General features: G+C 44.0%; 1 protein-coding gene across 1 annotated transcript; it reads right to left on the bottom strand.

The window, feature by feature from the left end:
* Positions 1 to 682: 682 nt before the first annotated feature.
* LYZL6 (lysozyme like 6) lies at positions 683 to 5,363 on the bottom strand. The gene is made up of 4 exons (XM_040245086.1): positions 5,166 to 5,363; positions 4,074 to 4,232; positions 3,074 to 3,152; positions 683 to 989 (listed from the first exon to the last, which is right to left on the bottom strand). Exons 1-4 carry the CDS (start codon positions 5,302 to 5,304, stop codon positions 920 to 922), a joined length of 447 nt encoding a protein of 148 aa, XP_040101020.1. The 5' UTR covers positions 5,305 to 5,363; the 3' UTR covers positions 683 to 919.
* Positions 5,364 to 16,416: the final 11,053 nt, after the last annotated feature.

Below are 16,416 nucleotides of genomic sequence, written 5' to 3'. Positions count from 1 at the left end.
ACCGTCTGAGCCACCAGGGAAGCCCAGAGTACTAAGTAGTTAGCAGTAAATACCCACTGAACTTTAAAATTTTAGATGTCCCGACTCTGTGGGAAATGACCACCAAAGATGCAACACTTGGACTTAAGAGTGTTTGTTTTCATGAGTTTTAAATTATGCAAATCAAGGTATAACTTACTAAAGCCATCAACAGTCTAGTTTGAAATCCTTAAAAAGCTGATTTCGAGCCCATTTTCCTAAAGTACCCCCAAATCACCTGCCATATTTCTACACCCCTACCATGACTTTCTCCACTTCAATATATCAGAACTTTAGCCTCACTCATTACCTACTTCTGAGCTCTTTTACTTCAAAAATAGTTGACTTTAGAGGAATAACTTGGGCCTTGATACTGTTTCAAACCAATAACTACAGATTTTATTATCCATTTCATTATTCTTCCATTCATAGTATGTGTCCATTTATTCATTTTAGCCATTGTTCACAGATGTCTTTGCTTCTCCAGCTGGATTAGGAACACCACATGAACAATAGTTACCATTTATCATCCTTCTTCTAGTACCTAGCACACACTCATAATCTATTAGGTACTCAAATATAGGTGGAATTAATCATGAATAAATTAACACATTCTTTGCACAAGGAATGGTTTAATAATTCCAAAAAAATAGAGACGCTTTTTTCATTGTGGTCTTCTTGGTTTGCAAATGACAGTCAGGAACCAGGGACCTGGGCCTGGATGGGAACAAGGAGGAAGCCCTAGAAAACCATTTATTCCTGGGGCTCTCTGGTCAGTTTTATTTGTAAATGGGAAGGGAAGAAAATAACATGAAGTGGAGGCAAGAGGAAGAAGAATTGAAGAATTCCCGAGTGAGGAGAGGAGTTCTGGAATGACTCCACCACAGGCCTACTTGCTGCCTCATGCCAGGTGACAGCCTGTCATCCAGTAGGAGAGGGGCCGGCCGGCACAGTGCAACCTCCATTTTACCCTGTGAAGAGAAAGAAGAGTGGTTCTTGCTTCCTACTTGGCAGCTGCTTCTTAACACATGACCCAGTGTTACGTGAGTATTCCATACAGAGCAATGCCCAGAAACCCCTTCATTCCCAGCTCTCTACTGGGTCCTCCTGTGGCCCATCTGATTCTTCCTTTAATTTCTGTCATCCATAGTGTTTGCTCTTTCCCCCGACTTAGTATACTTCCACATTTTCAAATCCTCAACTCCTTCTGAAGGGGGGAGCACTTTTTTCCAGGGCTTACTGAAAAAAAAAACAAAAGTAACTTACAGAGTTACTTTAGTAACTTACAGAGTTATTAATAATAATAGTAAAAAAATCCCAGGTGTAACTATTGACTTTCCCTTCAGAAAGGGTCAGCCGTAATAGTCATCAATGCCCCCTACTCTTTTCCCTCTCTCTCTTTTTTGGTAAAGTTGCTATGTGCATTCATTAAAAAAAATTATTTATTTGGCTCTGCCAGGTCTTAGTTGCGACATGTGGGATCTAGTTCCCTGACGAGGGATTGAACCTGGGCCCCCTGCTTTGGGAGTGTGGAGTTTTAGCCACTGGACTGCATGGTGTTTTTGGAGCATGCAGGCTTCCCTGGTGGCTCAGGTGATAAGGAATCCGCCTGCAATGCAGGAGACCCAGGTTCGATCCCAGGGTACGGAGGATCCCCTGGAGAAGGGAATGGCAAACCACTCTAGTATTTACTTGGAGAATTCCACGGACAGAGGAGCCTGGCGGGCTATAGTGCGTGGGGTTGCAAAGAGTCAGACATGACTAACACTTCACTTTGGAGCATGCAAGGCACTTAACTCCTGTTTTCAGTTTCCGGTAGAGGCAGCCATTCACATTGTTTATATATCCAGTTTGAGGCTTAGAAATGTTAAATAATCAACTCAACATCCACCATAGTTAAGCTGGATCTGCAACACTCATCCAGCTGATGAACAACACTTTTTTTAATAGAAATGTTGCTGCCAGTTATGGAGAGAGGATCCCATGGCAGCCATGTTTATGTTGCTTAATTGCTTCCATCCCGCAGTCCATGGGGTCACTGAGGGTCTGACACGACTGAGGAACTTCACTTTCATGCATTGGAGAAGGAAATGGCAACCCACTCCAGTGTTCTTGCCTGGAGAATCCCAGGGACAGGGGAGCCTGGTGGGCTGCCGTCTATGGGGTCGCACAGAGTCGGACACGACTGAAGTGACTTAGCAGCAACAGCAGCAGCTACAGCTGAATGGAGCTGGGTCACCAGGTCCAAGTTGAACCCAACAGATCCTCTCTCTGGACTAGGATTAAGCCTTACGGGTCTCTGTGGTCATTTAGGACATTAGCCCGTAGATTCAGGGCAGACATAGTCTTTCTGCTGGACTGTAGATTAGAGAAAGCTGGTCTGCAGAGGGAGTAGTGAGGGCAAGGCACCGAGAGAAGCAAAAACCTAACAGGGAATGTCCCCAGCCCTGCTTCCATCCCTTTCCTGAGGCCTAACTGCACCCCTCGTGTGGGCCTAGCAAGACACCTTGTCCTCTCAGCATAAATCCACCGCCCCCCACCACACATACCCCTACTCCCAGCTAGCTAAAGTCATTCTGTTACTGCAACCAAAAGAGTTTTGCTGAATATAGCATCAGAGAAAGAGCTAGATAGATCCCTGCTGCTGCTACTGCTGCTAAGTCGCTTCAGTCGTGTCCGACTCTGTGAGACCCCCATAGACGGCAGCCCACCAGGCTCCCCTGTCCCTGGGATTCTCCAAGCAAGAACACTGGAGTGGGTTGCCATTTCCTTCTCCAATGCATGAAGGGGAAAAGAGAAAGTGAAGTCGCTCAGTCATGTCTGACTCTTAGCGACCCCATGGACTGCAGCCTACCAGGCTCCTCCGTCCATGGGATTTTCCAGGCAATAGTACTGGAGTGGGGAGCCTATCCCAGGTGCTACTAAGTCAGAGTTCCTGCCACAGCCCCCATTTTTCTAGACTGTAGAGAAAGTCCTGACCTACTGTCCCTTTCTCTGTCACCACATCTTTCTTAAGGCTCTGCCCACTGACTTCGTCCCAAAGTGACCTCCTCACCAGTTCTTCATCCCCCCTGCTCCAGACACAATCTTTTTTGCACAGTTGATAATTGCGAGAAGATTGGGGCTCAGCAGTTCTGAAAGAAAGGGAAAAAGAGAATATCCATGAAAGTGCCGGGGACAGTCCCAAAGACTGGCTGTTCCTGCAAGGCACCTCCCACCCAGAGGCTGAGAACTTCCAGTGGAGGCATGGCCTCCTTCTCAGAGGGCCATCTGGGCATCCATACAATGGCTCGTGGAGGTTGGGGGTGGCTGGGGAGTAAGGGCAGGAGGGGCAGGAGGACAGAGATTTGGGTCTGTTTACTCCCATACTCCCTAGTGGATGGTGGTTCACCCCAAGTGTGGAGGTTTCTAGGGAAAGAAAAATCCAAAACAGACTGCACAGAGAGCAAGGTGAAGTCCTGCCTAGGAAGCGAGGCTCTTCAGGTGAAGAGCCAAGGGCCATTCATCAGAGTTCAAAGGAGGAGATGAGGTCTCCTCCTCATCACAGAGTCATGGACCTGTGGAATCTTCTGGACTAGGCCTGAGGTGGGGACTTTGCACTTGACCTTCGGTCAGACCATTAGCCAAGGACAGCATTGCTTGCTGACAAGAGCTGAGCCTTCAGGGCCATCATTGTGGCATTTGGCACTGGTTCTATGAGCCTCAGTTTGCTCATCTGTACAGTGGGGATCATATTAGTCTCTACCACATAGCAAGCTGGGTAAAATGAGCCATGTGTGCAAAATACTGAGCATTTAATACACTCAATAAATGTTGGCTGCTGCACTGCTCTGCTCTACTGACTGTGCAGAGCCTTTGTGGATCCTGAGAGCACCCTGCAGAACCTCCTGTGGGCATCCAGGGACACAGTCACACCCCCTGCTCAGTAAAGGAATTCATTGATTCCTTGAGCCATCCCTCTGGGGGCGTTCCCAAGCTGTGCATGGGAAGGGAAGTCCCGTGAGTAGAGCCTGGTCATCTCTCTCACCTCTCCCACCCTGGGGCCCTTGCCAGACCTTGACAGTCCACTTGGCAGTTGTTTTCCGTGTGACTCTGGTAATCGTTGCACCAGTAGTGGCTGTTGATCTGGAAGATGCCGTAGTCAAAACTGCCATCTGTGTTTTCATTTACCTTTGTTATGTTGAAATCACTCTCTACGAAAGCCAGGCACAGCCCTTAGAACAGGGAGAAGAGGGTTTTCAGAGGGGGTGGCCAAGCTGAGGGAGAAGGAAGACGGAGGAGAAAGGGATGAGGAATCAGAAGAAAGGAACAAGGACTGAGAGGCTAGATGGGGCTGGCAGGCCAGAAACATCCATCAGCTTCTCCTCTCATTTTTCATCCGTTCAGCCAGCCACCCATCAGTACAACCACTCATGCATCCATCTGTCCATCCAGCCTTTCTGCACTTAATGATCACCTACTGTGTGCTAGAAGCTGTGCAAAACTCAGAGAGGGACATTTAGCTGGGTCAAATGCAGATGCTGCCTTCAAGGAGCCTATAGAGTAAGAATAAAACTATGGACCTAAAAAACCCACAAGACAAAATAAAAGGAGAGAGTGTTGTAAGGCAGATATGCACAAATTCTGGGCCAAAAGGAGCTATCTCTATTATGGAGCGGGATAAAGCCTTTGCACTGGCTGTTCGCTCTGCCAGGAATGCTCTTCCCCCAGACATTTGGGGGACTGGATCCTTTTTCCTGTTCAGCACTTCTCAAGTCACCTCCTCAGAGAGGCCTTCCTTGACTTCCCCTTCTACAACAGTGTCATCCATCACTCCCCCTGACTTATTCTTCTGCATAGCATTATCACCACCAGGAGGCACTTCATATATTTGTATGTTTCTTGCTGCTTCTTCTCCTAGGGTGTGAATACTGTAAGAGAAGGAGCTGTGTTGAAGTCTGTACCCCCAGCATCTAAAATCATTCCTGGGACATAGTAAGTGCTCAGTTAATAATGGTTGAACAAATATGGAATGTTGGGAAAGCCTTCTTGGAGAGGGCTGCTTTGTTCACTTGACTTTGAAAAAACAAATAAGAGAAGAAAGAAAGATGGCCACCAAGGGCACGACCATGGGAAGAGGGAGGAGGGAGTGAGAAAATGTCACTCACAGTCAGTCAGGGAGTAGCCCTCAAACCCATCCAAGTCCTCCTGGTGCAGCACCTTGGCCAAGTCACAGCGGCCGATGAGGTTGGCTTGATTCACAGCAACGAGGCAGCTGACCAAGGAGATGAGCAGTGGGCTTGTCATCCTTGGAGGGGAGGAGGCACGGTGGAGGGTGAACGGTGCAGGGCCTGCGGGTCCTGGAGTCTCCCAGACTGCTTGCTGGTCTTCTCCTGGGGAATCTGGAGAGGGCAGCCAAATGTCCTCACTCACTCACTGCTCCCCTCCTGGCTATTTCTCTTTCCTTTCATGTATTATTCTATAAATACTTTTTTTTTTTGGTCTCCTCTTTGGTTTTTTATTCCCAATTTAAAATTAACAGTGCTGGGGCATGTCAGATAGACATGTGAGCTGGCCTAAAGGGGTACCCACTAGCCAAATCTGGAATAACATTTTTGAGGTAACAACTTTACTGAGATATAATTGACAATATATAATCCATACACTATACACTTAATTCAGTTAAAGTGTGTAATTCAGTCATTTTCAGATAGCAGAAAATCATTTTCAGAATGCAGTACTGTGTGACTATCACCACAGTCAACTTTATGCTGTTTTCATCAACCCAAAAAGAAACCTCATATCCATTAGTTGTGACTCCCTGTTCCACTTCCCTCCAGACTCTGGCAATCACTAACCTACTTTCTGGGCTTCCCAGGTGGAGCTAGTTGTAAAGAACCGGTCTGCCAATGCAGGAGACATAAACGATGCGAGTTTGATCCCTGGGTGGGGAAGATCCCCTGGAGGAGGGCGTGGCAACGCACTCCAGTACTCTTTGCCTGGAGAATCCCATGGACAGAGGAGCCTGATGGGCTACAGTCCAGAGGGTCTCAAAGAGTTGGACACTACTCAAGTGACTTAGCATGTACGCATGCAATCTGCTTTTTATTTCTATAGATTTTCCTGTTCTGAGCATTTCATATACATGAAGTCATACAATATCTGGTCTTTTGCATTTGACATCTTTCACTTAATGTTTTCAAGGTTCATCCATGTCATAGAATGTACCAGTATTTATTCCTTTTTCATGGCTGAATACCCCTGAATGGTGGCCCACTCTGGTATACTTGCCTGGAGAGTCCCATGGACAGAGGATCCTGGCAGGGCTACCATCAGTCCATGGGGTCACAAGAGTTGGGCATGACTGAGTGACTAAACCATGTCTGAATAATATTACATTGTAGGGATATATCACAATTTGTTTATGTATTCATCAGTCTGTGGACATTTGAGTTGTTTCTATTTTTCGGTTGTTGGGAATAATGCTCCTGTGAACATTCATGTACAAGTTTTTGTGTGGACAAATATTTCCATTCCTATGGATATATACCAAACAGTGGAATTGCTGGGTCACATGGTGACTTAAAGTGTAAACTTTTGAGGAATTGCTAAACTTTCAAAGTGGCTGTACCAATTTACATTCCAATCAACCATGTATGAAGATTCCAACTTCTCCACATCCTCACCAATACAGTTATTAACTGTCTTTTTGAGCAAAGCTATCCTAATGGGTGTGAAGTGGTATCACATTGTGGTTTTGATTTGCCTTTGCCTGATGGCTAATAATGTTGATTGTCTTTTCACATGCTAATTGGCCATTTGTATGACTGGCAAAATGTCTTTTCATATCCTTTGCCCACTTTTTCAGTTGGGTTTTTTGTCTTTTCATTATTGAGTTGTAAGTGTTCTTTATATATTCTGAACCTTATCAGATATGTAATTTGCAAATATTTCCCCACATTCTATGGGTCACTTTTCACTCTCTTGACGGTATTTCTTTGAAACACAAAAGTTTTAAATTTTGATGAAGACCGATTTTGTGTTTTTTTTCTTTTGTTTCATGTGTTTTGGTATCATATCTGTGAAACCAATGAATAACGGTTTCCATGATAATCTAGAACAATTTGGCCATCAAAATAAATGATGATAGTTATTATCTGTGATAACCTTCACTCTATCAAATGATGATAACCCATTGAGTGAGACAGGAATCCATGAGTTCATAACAGTAATAGATAGACAAATAGGTACGTAATGGGGATCAAGGAGGGGGCTCTTTCTGACAAGAAAATGCTGACTGATAAATGTGGAGGTAGGCATGAAGTTGAAAAATCACCATCCTGAAACCATCATAGATTGATCTGGGCAAGAAAGAATCAACAGTGGGTGCATTTAGAGGGAGTGGGAAGCTTAGTGAAGAACTGAGTATGTTCCTGACCCTAACGTGCCTCCCCACAGATTGTGTCTTGGTTGCATGAGAAAAACAGTAGCAGTACAGTGGAGAAACCAGACAGCATTTTGACTTCAGTCATATTGAGTGAAGTAAGTCAGAGAAGGGGAAATATGATATCCATTATATGCAGAATCTAAAAAGAAATGATAAAAATGAACTTATTTACAAAACAGATATAGCTCACAGACTTAGAGAAAGAACTTATAGTTACCAGGGGGGAAGGATGGGGAAGGTGTGGAAAGGGATAGTTAGGGAAGTTGAGATGAACATATACATACATATACACCGCTCTATTTAAAACAGATAACCAACAAAGGCCTACTGTGTAGCACAGGGAACTCTGCTCAACGTAATATACAAGAGGGGAATTTGGGGGAGAATAGATATGTCCCTTTGCTGGAAATGGAGAAGGAGGAAGGGAAAGTGTCTTGCCCTGTGATCATACTGCTGCTGTCTTGTTTAGACCCTAAGTCATGTTCAACTCTTTGCAACCCCATGGACTTAGCCCATCAGGCTCTTTCATCCATGGGATTTCCCAGGCAAGACTACTGGAATGGCTCGTCCTTTTCTCCTCCAGGGGACCTTCCTGACTCAGGAATAGAACCCATGTCTCCTGCATTGGCGGGCAGATTCTTGACCACTACACCTAGGAAGCCTCGTGTGTGTGTGTGGATTTCCTTAACTAGGTGTATGTTCCTGAAGGTTCCTCCATCCACTGGCTTCATGAGTCTGGCAGTTTCTTGGACAAGATGGCTACCCTGACAGTCTGTCTCCTGATGAATGTTTTATTCTCTCCTGAGACTCATTCCTTAGCAGCCTGAGCTTGGGACCATTCTTTTGTTTCTCTCTCCCACCTTACAGTTGCCAGATTTAGTAAATAAAATCACAGCATGTCCTGTTATGTTAGAATTTCAAACAGACAATGGTTATTTTTTTAGTATAAGTGTGTCTCATACAACCTTACTTGGCCCTGACTCAGTGGGATCCTTCAGAGACAGATATCATTGAGCCTTGGAAAGCAGGGAGCTCCATCTCTGCCCCTGAAAGCCCCTCTTGGGGTTCTCCAGGGAAGATGGTGGTTTGGGCAGGTACACCCCAACCTCCCCTCCTGAAGCTTACCTCTCTTCTATCCCTTGCTGACCCCAGGTCCCAGCCTGCCCAGGGCTTTCCGTGAGAATTTATAGAACAAAGCCTTTTGGGTGGGAGCCTCCTCTTCCTCATGGACTATCCTTTAGCCCCGCCCAGCTCACTGCTCTCCATGTTCTAAAGAAGATGGGAGCCCTCAGTCACCCCCGCCTTCTGGAACCCCAGTTCTGTGATGTCATCACTCTCCTGGAAATATTCTGGTCTTAACCTTGCAAACTGGCTCAGTCTTGAGGTCAAACTTGAGGCAGAAGCGGCAGATGGGCCTGGAGGGATTGGTGACAGCTGTGATGAGGACCACCGGTGGGACAGGGTAGAGAGGGCACATTGTTTTGTCTGACCACCTCTCTTCCCTCTGGGCACAGTAACACCTTTGAGGGAACTCCTTCCCCCATGGGTTTTAGACGGTCTGCCAGTCACAGAGCCCTGCCCTCCAGGTGAGAGGGTTTGTTCGTGCCCCAACCCATGTATCTTGAACTGAAACTAAGTGGCGAGGCTCAGCTTCTCACAGGAAGCCTTCAGGTGTGGGGCCTGAGGCTGCTTGGAATCTCATGGATACAGCCCATCTGAGAGAATAAGCCTCCTTGAACAGGGAGCAGAGTCCAGACCGGACTCTTGTCTGGCATCCACCACTTCTGCAGCCTAAACTCACTTTTGCCCTTACTGCAACCCTGTGATTCAATAAATGTCCTTTCTTGTATAAACACATTTGAGTTGAGTTTCTGTCACCCATACAACCAAAAGAGACCTACTTAGTACAGGTAGAATGGAGTTAACCATCCATGGAATGGTGACCTGACAACCTGTCACCTCCCCATGAAGGACACACATCTCAGTGTCATTTGTCACCACGGAAGTCTAGGAGACATTTCCACCAACTATAGCAAAAAGGAAGGGCTTCCCAGGTCGAGCTAGTGGCTTAAAAAAAAAAAAAACAAAACCACTTGCCTGCTAATGTAGGAAACATAAGACACAGGTTCGATCCTTGGGTTGGGAAGATTCCCTGGAGGAGGGCGTGGCAATCAACTCCAGTATTCTTGCCTGGAGAATCCCATGGACAGAGTAGCCTGGCAGGCTACAGTCCATGGGGTTGCAAAGAGTCAGGCATGACTGAAGCAACTTAGCAGCAGAAGCATAGCAAAAAGGAGGCAAGAGAAACTTTGTTACTGATGCTCACTTCACCCTTGAGACAGGGTGATAAAGTCTACCAGACAGGAAGTAGGAGGAGTTTTCTAAGTGGGCAGTGATGCCCTGTACCCTCCGCCTCTGGACTCATCTCCCTAGCGGGGCAGCAGCGCATTGCATCTTAGGATGTAAAGACAGCAGAAACTGTTGTTCAGTCGCTCAGTCGTGTCCGACTCTTTTCGACCCCGTGGACTGGAAGCACACCAGGCTTCCCTGTCCTTCACCATCTCCTGGAGCTTGCTCAGACTCATGTCCATTGAGTCAGTGATGCCATCCAACCATCTCATCCTCTGTCATCCCCTTCTCCTCCTGCCTTCAATCTTTCCCAGCATCAAGGTCTTTTCTAATGAGTCGGCTCTTTGCATCAGGTGGCCAAAGTATTGGAGCTTCAGCATCAGTCCTTCCAATGAGTATTCAGGACTGACTTTCTTTAGGATTGACTGGTTTGATCTCCTTGCAGTCCAAGGGACTCTCAAGAATCTTCTCCAGCACCACATCTTGAAAGCATCAATTCTGAAGCTCTGGTGGAGGTTGAACCGTGGGAGGAGGGCATTCTCTGGCTATCACTTCATGCAGTACCATTTGTGGCCAAAACGGATGACCCAGATAACTTCAGATGATCCAAGTAACCGCACCTGTGCAGAATTAGAGCCCTGGGTGACAGGAAAGGCTTCCATAGTCCAGGACCACATGCTGGGAATTGGACCTGCAGGCGAGGGTCTCCTTGCAGCATGAAGTCTTAGAGGAAATGATGGCAGCACTCAGAAGGGGACCATAGGGACCTTCCAGCCCCACTCACCCCCAACCGTGGCACACATGATCCCTGGATAGATTCCTACCCATTCAAGGACTGGCACATCCAACCTGGGACCCATGAATAAAGTCTGGAAGTAGTAGCCTGGGGCAAGAAGACATGGCCTCCATGTATCACTTGTCTAAACAAACATGTTCAAGTTATAAATCAAGCGCCTTCACTTTCACTTTTCACATTCATGCACTGGAGAAGGAAATGGCACCCCACTCAGACCCAATGTTCTTGCCTGGAGAATCCCAGGGACAGGGGAGCCTGGTGGGCTGCTGTCTATGGGGTCGCACAGAGTCAGACACGACTAAAGTGACTTAGCAGCAGTAGCAGCAGCAACAAGCTATTAAATAAAATATTTTCTATCCTCATATTCTGACAAACATTCCTTTAAAAGAATAAAATTTTAAAATGTGTATAAAGCTACGTGTGTGTGTGTGCTCAGTTGGGTCTGAGTCTGCGGATCCAGGGACTGTAGCCCTCCAGGCTCCTCTGTCCATGGAATTTTCCAGGCAAGAATAGTGGAGTGGATTGCTATTTCCTACTCCAGAGGATCTTCCTGACCCAGGGCTCAAACCATGTCTCTTGCACCTCGTGCATTAGAAGGTGAATTGTTTACCACTAACGTTGCCTGGGAAGCCCATATGAAGCTATGGGTTATATTAATATATGACTGAAAGTTAGCAAAATGTCAAATATCAATTAATTTAATTTTTATTCCACATGTCTGGATGCTCTGTTAATGGACTAATAATGTTGGGATGAATAATATGTGTATACATAATTCATAAAGGGTTAAAACTCTCCCATGAAATTTATTTTATCTTCCTTTCAGCACAAACACTAGTTATATTACTATTATCAACTTTTAAATATATTTAAGAATTAAAAACATAATTATATTCAAAGTATATAACTTTAAATATATTTTCATCAAAAATATGAATTTATGTAGAAAATGTACTAATTTTTTCTGTTTTCCAAAAAGTTAGTTTCTTTAAAATATTAAAAAGTAGCTAGTAATTTGAAAGTCAAGGGCTTTCCTGGTGGCTCTGTGGTAGAGAAGCCACCTGCCAATGCAGGAGACACGGGTTTGATCCCTGGTCCAGGAAGATCCCACGTGCTATGGAGCAACTAAGCCTGTGCACCACGACTACTGAGCCTGTGCTCTGCAGCCCGGGAGCTGCAACTTCTGAGCCCATGTGCCACAACCAGTGAACCCCCCACCCCTCTCGTTGTGCTCCCCAATGAGAGAAGCCACCGCAAGGAGGAGTCTGTGCATCGCAACCAGAGAGTAGCCCCCACTTGCTGAGACTACAGAAAAGGCCGAGCAATAACAAAGACCCAGCACAGTCAAAAATAAATATAAATAAAATTATTTTCTTAAAAGTCAAAATACAAATTAGAATGACTGTATATTAAATTTTTATATCAAAATTACAGAGATCCATTTTATTTTACTCTTTGAAAGTTTAACTACACTTTACTAAGTAACTTTGAATTTTAAAATTTAACTTAAATTTTATTTAAATTATAAATTTAATTTAAAACTTAAAGTAGGAGAAGGAAATGGCAGCCCACTCCAGTGTTCTTGCCTGGAGAATCCCAGGGATGGGGGAGCCTGGTAGGCTGCCGTCTATGGGGTCGCACAGAGTCAGACACGACTGAAGTGACTTAGCAGTAACAGTAGGTAATGTCTTAAAATTGGCCGACAGCTAATTAATGATCTTTTTACTTTTTTTAAGTTCTTTTTCCTCTGTTCCATTTTGGATGCTGTGTATTGCTGTCATCAAGTTCACTAATCATACCAAGTTCACTGATCATTTCTTCTGTAATGTCCCGTCTGCCATTAACTCCTTTTCATTGTATGACTTCTCTGTTGCTGCGTGACATATTACTACAAATTTAACAGATTAAAACAACATATAGGCATAAAAAAAAAAACCTCAAAGTAACTTTTCAAATTAAAAATTCATAAGTATATCATTTAATGTCCATCTTGTTGCCAATGTAAAGAATTAGTATTATATTATGTCTAAAGTCTAGACATATATGAAAACGTAAGAGTAATGTGAATTCTGCAATATTACAAACATTTCCTCAGCTTTTTACAGCTGAGGTAAATATTGTACTAATTCATGGATACTTCCAGAACCAAGAATAGGAACACAAAAATAAGAAACTGTACACTCAGCACTACTAGCAAATGATATCTCATTGTGTTCAAATCTATTGCCTTCAGGCTACCTGAGAGGGAAGCTCTGAAGAGTTAATTTATTAGTCTTTTCTCTTACGTAAATACTTTTCCGCTCACAGCCTCTCTCAACTTCAAAATAGTGCCTAGCAAGAGCCATTAAGCTTTCACCAAAACATAAAACAGGAGCTATATTGTAACATTCAATAAAGCTTTAAAAATGGTCCCTATAAAAATATCTAAAAAAAGGCTGTTGTCACACAGTTGAAAGTCCTCCAAATCCTGAGCAGAAAGCATGTGGAAAACAATGAGACCAAAAAGGATGGATGTGGATGACAAAGATCAGAGACAAACTGGACAAAGACAAAGAGCTGAACAAGGTGAGTCTGCAGATCTGACATGAAAAGGCAGTCACCAGTGAGACATAGTCAAACCATATGTTCATAACCGAATTTTAAAATTTATTTATTTGTGTATTTTTGTTTGTGCTGTCTTCACTGCGCGTGTGGGCTTTCTCTAGTCTCAGCGAGTTGGGGCTGCTCTCTGGTTGCGGGGTGCGGGTTTCTCGTGGAGGTGGCTTCTCTTGTGGAGCACAGGCTTTAGGTACACGGGCTTCAGTAGTTGCTCTGTGGCATATGGAATCTTCCCAGACTAGGGATCAAACCTGTGTACCCTGCATTGGCAGACGGATTCTTATCCACTGGACCACCAGGGAAGTCCAAGACTGAGCTTTTTATTTTATTTTTAGGCTGTATTTTACCCCACAGAAAAGTATACCTTCTCAAACACTTCAGGAATAGTTACAAAACTGATTATAAACTAGGCTAAAACTATTACCTCAAATTGTCCCGAAAGGAGGAATTATATCAGCTCCATACTCTGGCTACAATTTAAAAACCTCAATTTCTTATAACTTTAAAAGAAACACATACACAGACACACAGACACTTTCTCCCCTGAATAATTATTGGGTCATTGGCAAATTATTAATAAAATCTGGAGTAACAGCTTTCTAAAGTGAAAATGACATTAATGTATTGTGTCTGAAATTTATTTAGAAGTAAATTCATAGTCTTAACTGCTTTCATTCAAGTAAAACAAATTTGAGTGTTTGACTTAAGTTAGAAAAATTAGAAGAAAAACTTTCCCAAGGAAAACAGAAGGAAGCAAAGCATAAAAATAAAAGCATAATATATTTAAGTGAGGGGTTCCCTAGTGGCTCAGATGGTAAAGAATCTGCCTGCAATGCAGTAGACCCGGGTTTGGTCTCTGGGTGGGGAAGATCCCCTGGAGAAAGGAATGGCTACTCACTCCAGTGTTCTTGCCTGGAGAACTCCAGGGACAGAGGAGCCTGGAGAGCTACAGTTCAGGGGGTCACAAAGAGTCGGACACGACTGAGTGACTAACACTTTCACACATTCATATTGAATCGGATTCAGGGGAATTGTTGGGTGACAAGTTAAAAATGGCGTTAAGAAACAGCAATGAGAGAACATGCATATCATGTGTCCCACTTTGGACTTTGGATTCTTCTCTGTGGCACTAGTGCAGTGTAAGCTAAATTCTTCAAAATTTCTGGAGTGAATTCCTTGCAAGGACAGGTCACTCTGAAGCTACAGATTACCACAAAACTCAGTAGCTTGATTATCCAAGAAGGTAGAATAACTGAAGGTTCTAAAGCTTTGTTACTTCAAAATCATTGCCAAACATTTTCTCTCATAAAATCATGTTCTGACTCAAGAAGGCCTCCAGTGGGACAAAGAGGTACCGTTGCCGGAGGCTGGCCTTGAGAGCATGGGTCACGGAAGGAGACTTCCGTTTCTGCTCAGGAAGGGCAAAGGAAGCTTCTAGATTGCACTGTAAAACACAAGATGAATCAAATACATGCCTTAAAAAAATCAAGTACGGACCTCAGTGAGCTCATAAGCTGGAGTAATTAACATTTCTTTACTTACTTGGCTGCACCAGGTCTTAGTTGTGGTATGATGGATCTTTGATCTTCTTTTCGGCATGTGGGTTCTTTTAGTTGTGGCATGCAAACTTAGTTGTGGCTTGTGGAATCTAGTTCCCTGACCAGGGATTGAACCTGGGCCACCTACACTGGGAGTGTGGCGTCTTAGCCACTGGACCACCGGGGAAGTCCCTGAGTAATTAATAGACTGGAGAAAATTCCACAGTGGTCCACACCAAACACACCAATCACATAATTCAAAAAGTAACATGCCACCCTAATGATCAGTCCTCTGAGAAATGAATCCACTGAACTAAAATCTGCCTGTGTCCACCTTCTCTGCTCAATCTCAGCGCCCATGTGTGATCCACACAGCATGTACCCTCCTGCATGGAGTGGCCTTTGGAGCCAAACCAGCCGAAGTTTCTGGCAAAGAACTGGGCTCATGTAATTTCATGTATAGGTAAAGCCTGTGACCACATCATTGTATGTTTTACTGTTCTCATGAATGAGCATCTACTTGGGACTTATCTATTATTTTATTACTTTCCTTCTGTTTCTTTTCTATATGATAGTAAGGGCATAATGCTGCTTGTTAAATTTACCATCACTCTGAATGGATAAACACGTCAATGAAAAGAGAACTATTGGTTAATTCGTTGAATGGATAAATGTCAGAATAATTATGCTGAGTAAAAGAAGCCAGACCAAAAAAAGTATATACTGATTTCATTTATAGAAAACTCTCAAAAATGTGGACTAATCCATATATATTTTTTAATTATAGAAAGCATGAGGGGAATTCCCTGGTGGTTCAGTGTTTAGGGTTCCACGCTTCCACTGCAGGGAGCAAAGGTTTGATCTCTGGTCAGGGAACTAAGATCCCACATGCCTTGTGGCGTGGTCAAAAAGATAAATAAATAAAAACTTTTAAAAATTATAGAAAGCAGGAAGCAATCATTAGTTGCTTGGGGACAGGGGGTAGAAAGGGGGACAAGGAAATTTGGGGGGAGTGATGGAGATGTTTACCATCTCGATTGTGATGATGGGCATGGAAATTCACGTAAATCAAAAATTATTAAATTGCACCCTACAAATATGTCATTTATTAGCATCAAAGACTTGGCAGGCTACAGTCCATGGGGTCACAAAAAGTCGGACACGACTGAGCGACTAAGCACAGCACAGCACATCACTGACTCAACGGACATGAATCTGAACAAACTCTGGGAGAGGGTGAAGGACAGGAAAGCCTGGCATGCTGCAGTCCATGGGGTCACAAAGAATCGGACGTGACTTAGCGACTGAACAACAACCTCAATAAAGTGCTTAAAATCTTTAAAAACTATTATCATTATACAAAATGTATTATATGATGAAGAAGTTATGGGTCTGTCATGGTTGAAACCCCCAGCGTTGGGAAAATTCAGAAATGGGGGAAAATTTTTCCCACACTCCAATTCTCAGGCCAACTCTTTGTGCAAGTTATCTGGTGGCCACTAGGGGCCAGCAACGGCCCATGTACAGGAAGTGGGGCTGCAGGGGTACCAAGTTAATTGATTGATTCATTAATCAATCCATGGGGTCCTAAAGAGTCTGACATGACTGAGAAACTGAACAACAACAACAACAACAAAATTACTTATTAGCTGTACTTTTTCTTTTGTGTTAGCTGCATATTCTCAGTACAT

This window comes from Oryx dammah, unplaced genomic scaffold, assembly GCF_014754425.2.
Source record: "Oryx dammah isolate SB20612 unplaced genomic scaffold, SCBI_Odam_1.1 HiC_scaffold_8, whole genome shotgun sequence".
NCBI lineage: Eukaryota > Metazoa > Chordata > Mammalia > Artiodactyla > Bovidae > Oryx > Oryx dammah.
This window is presented reverse-complemented; position numbering and strand designations above follow the sequence as displayed.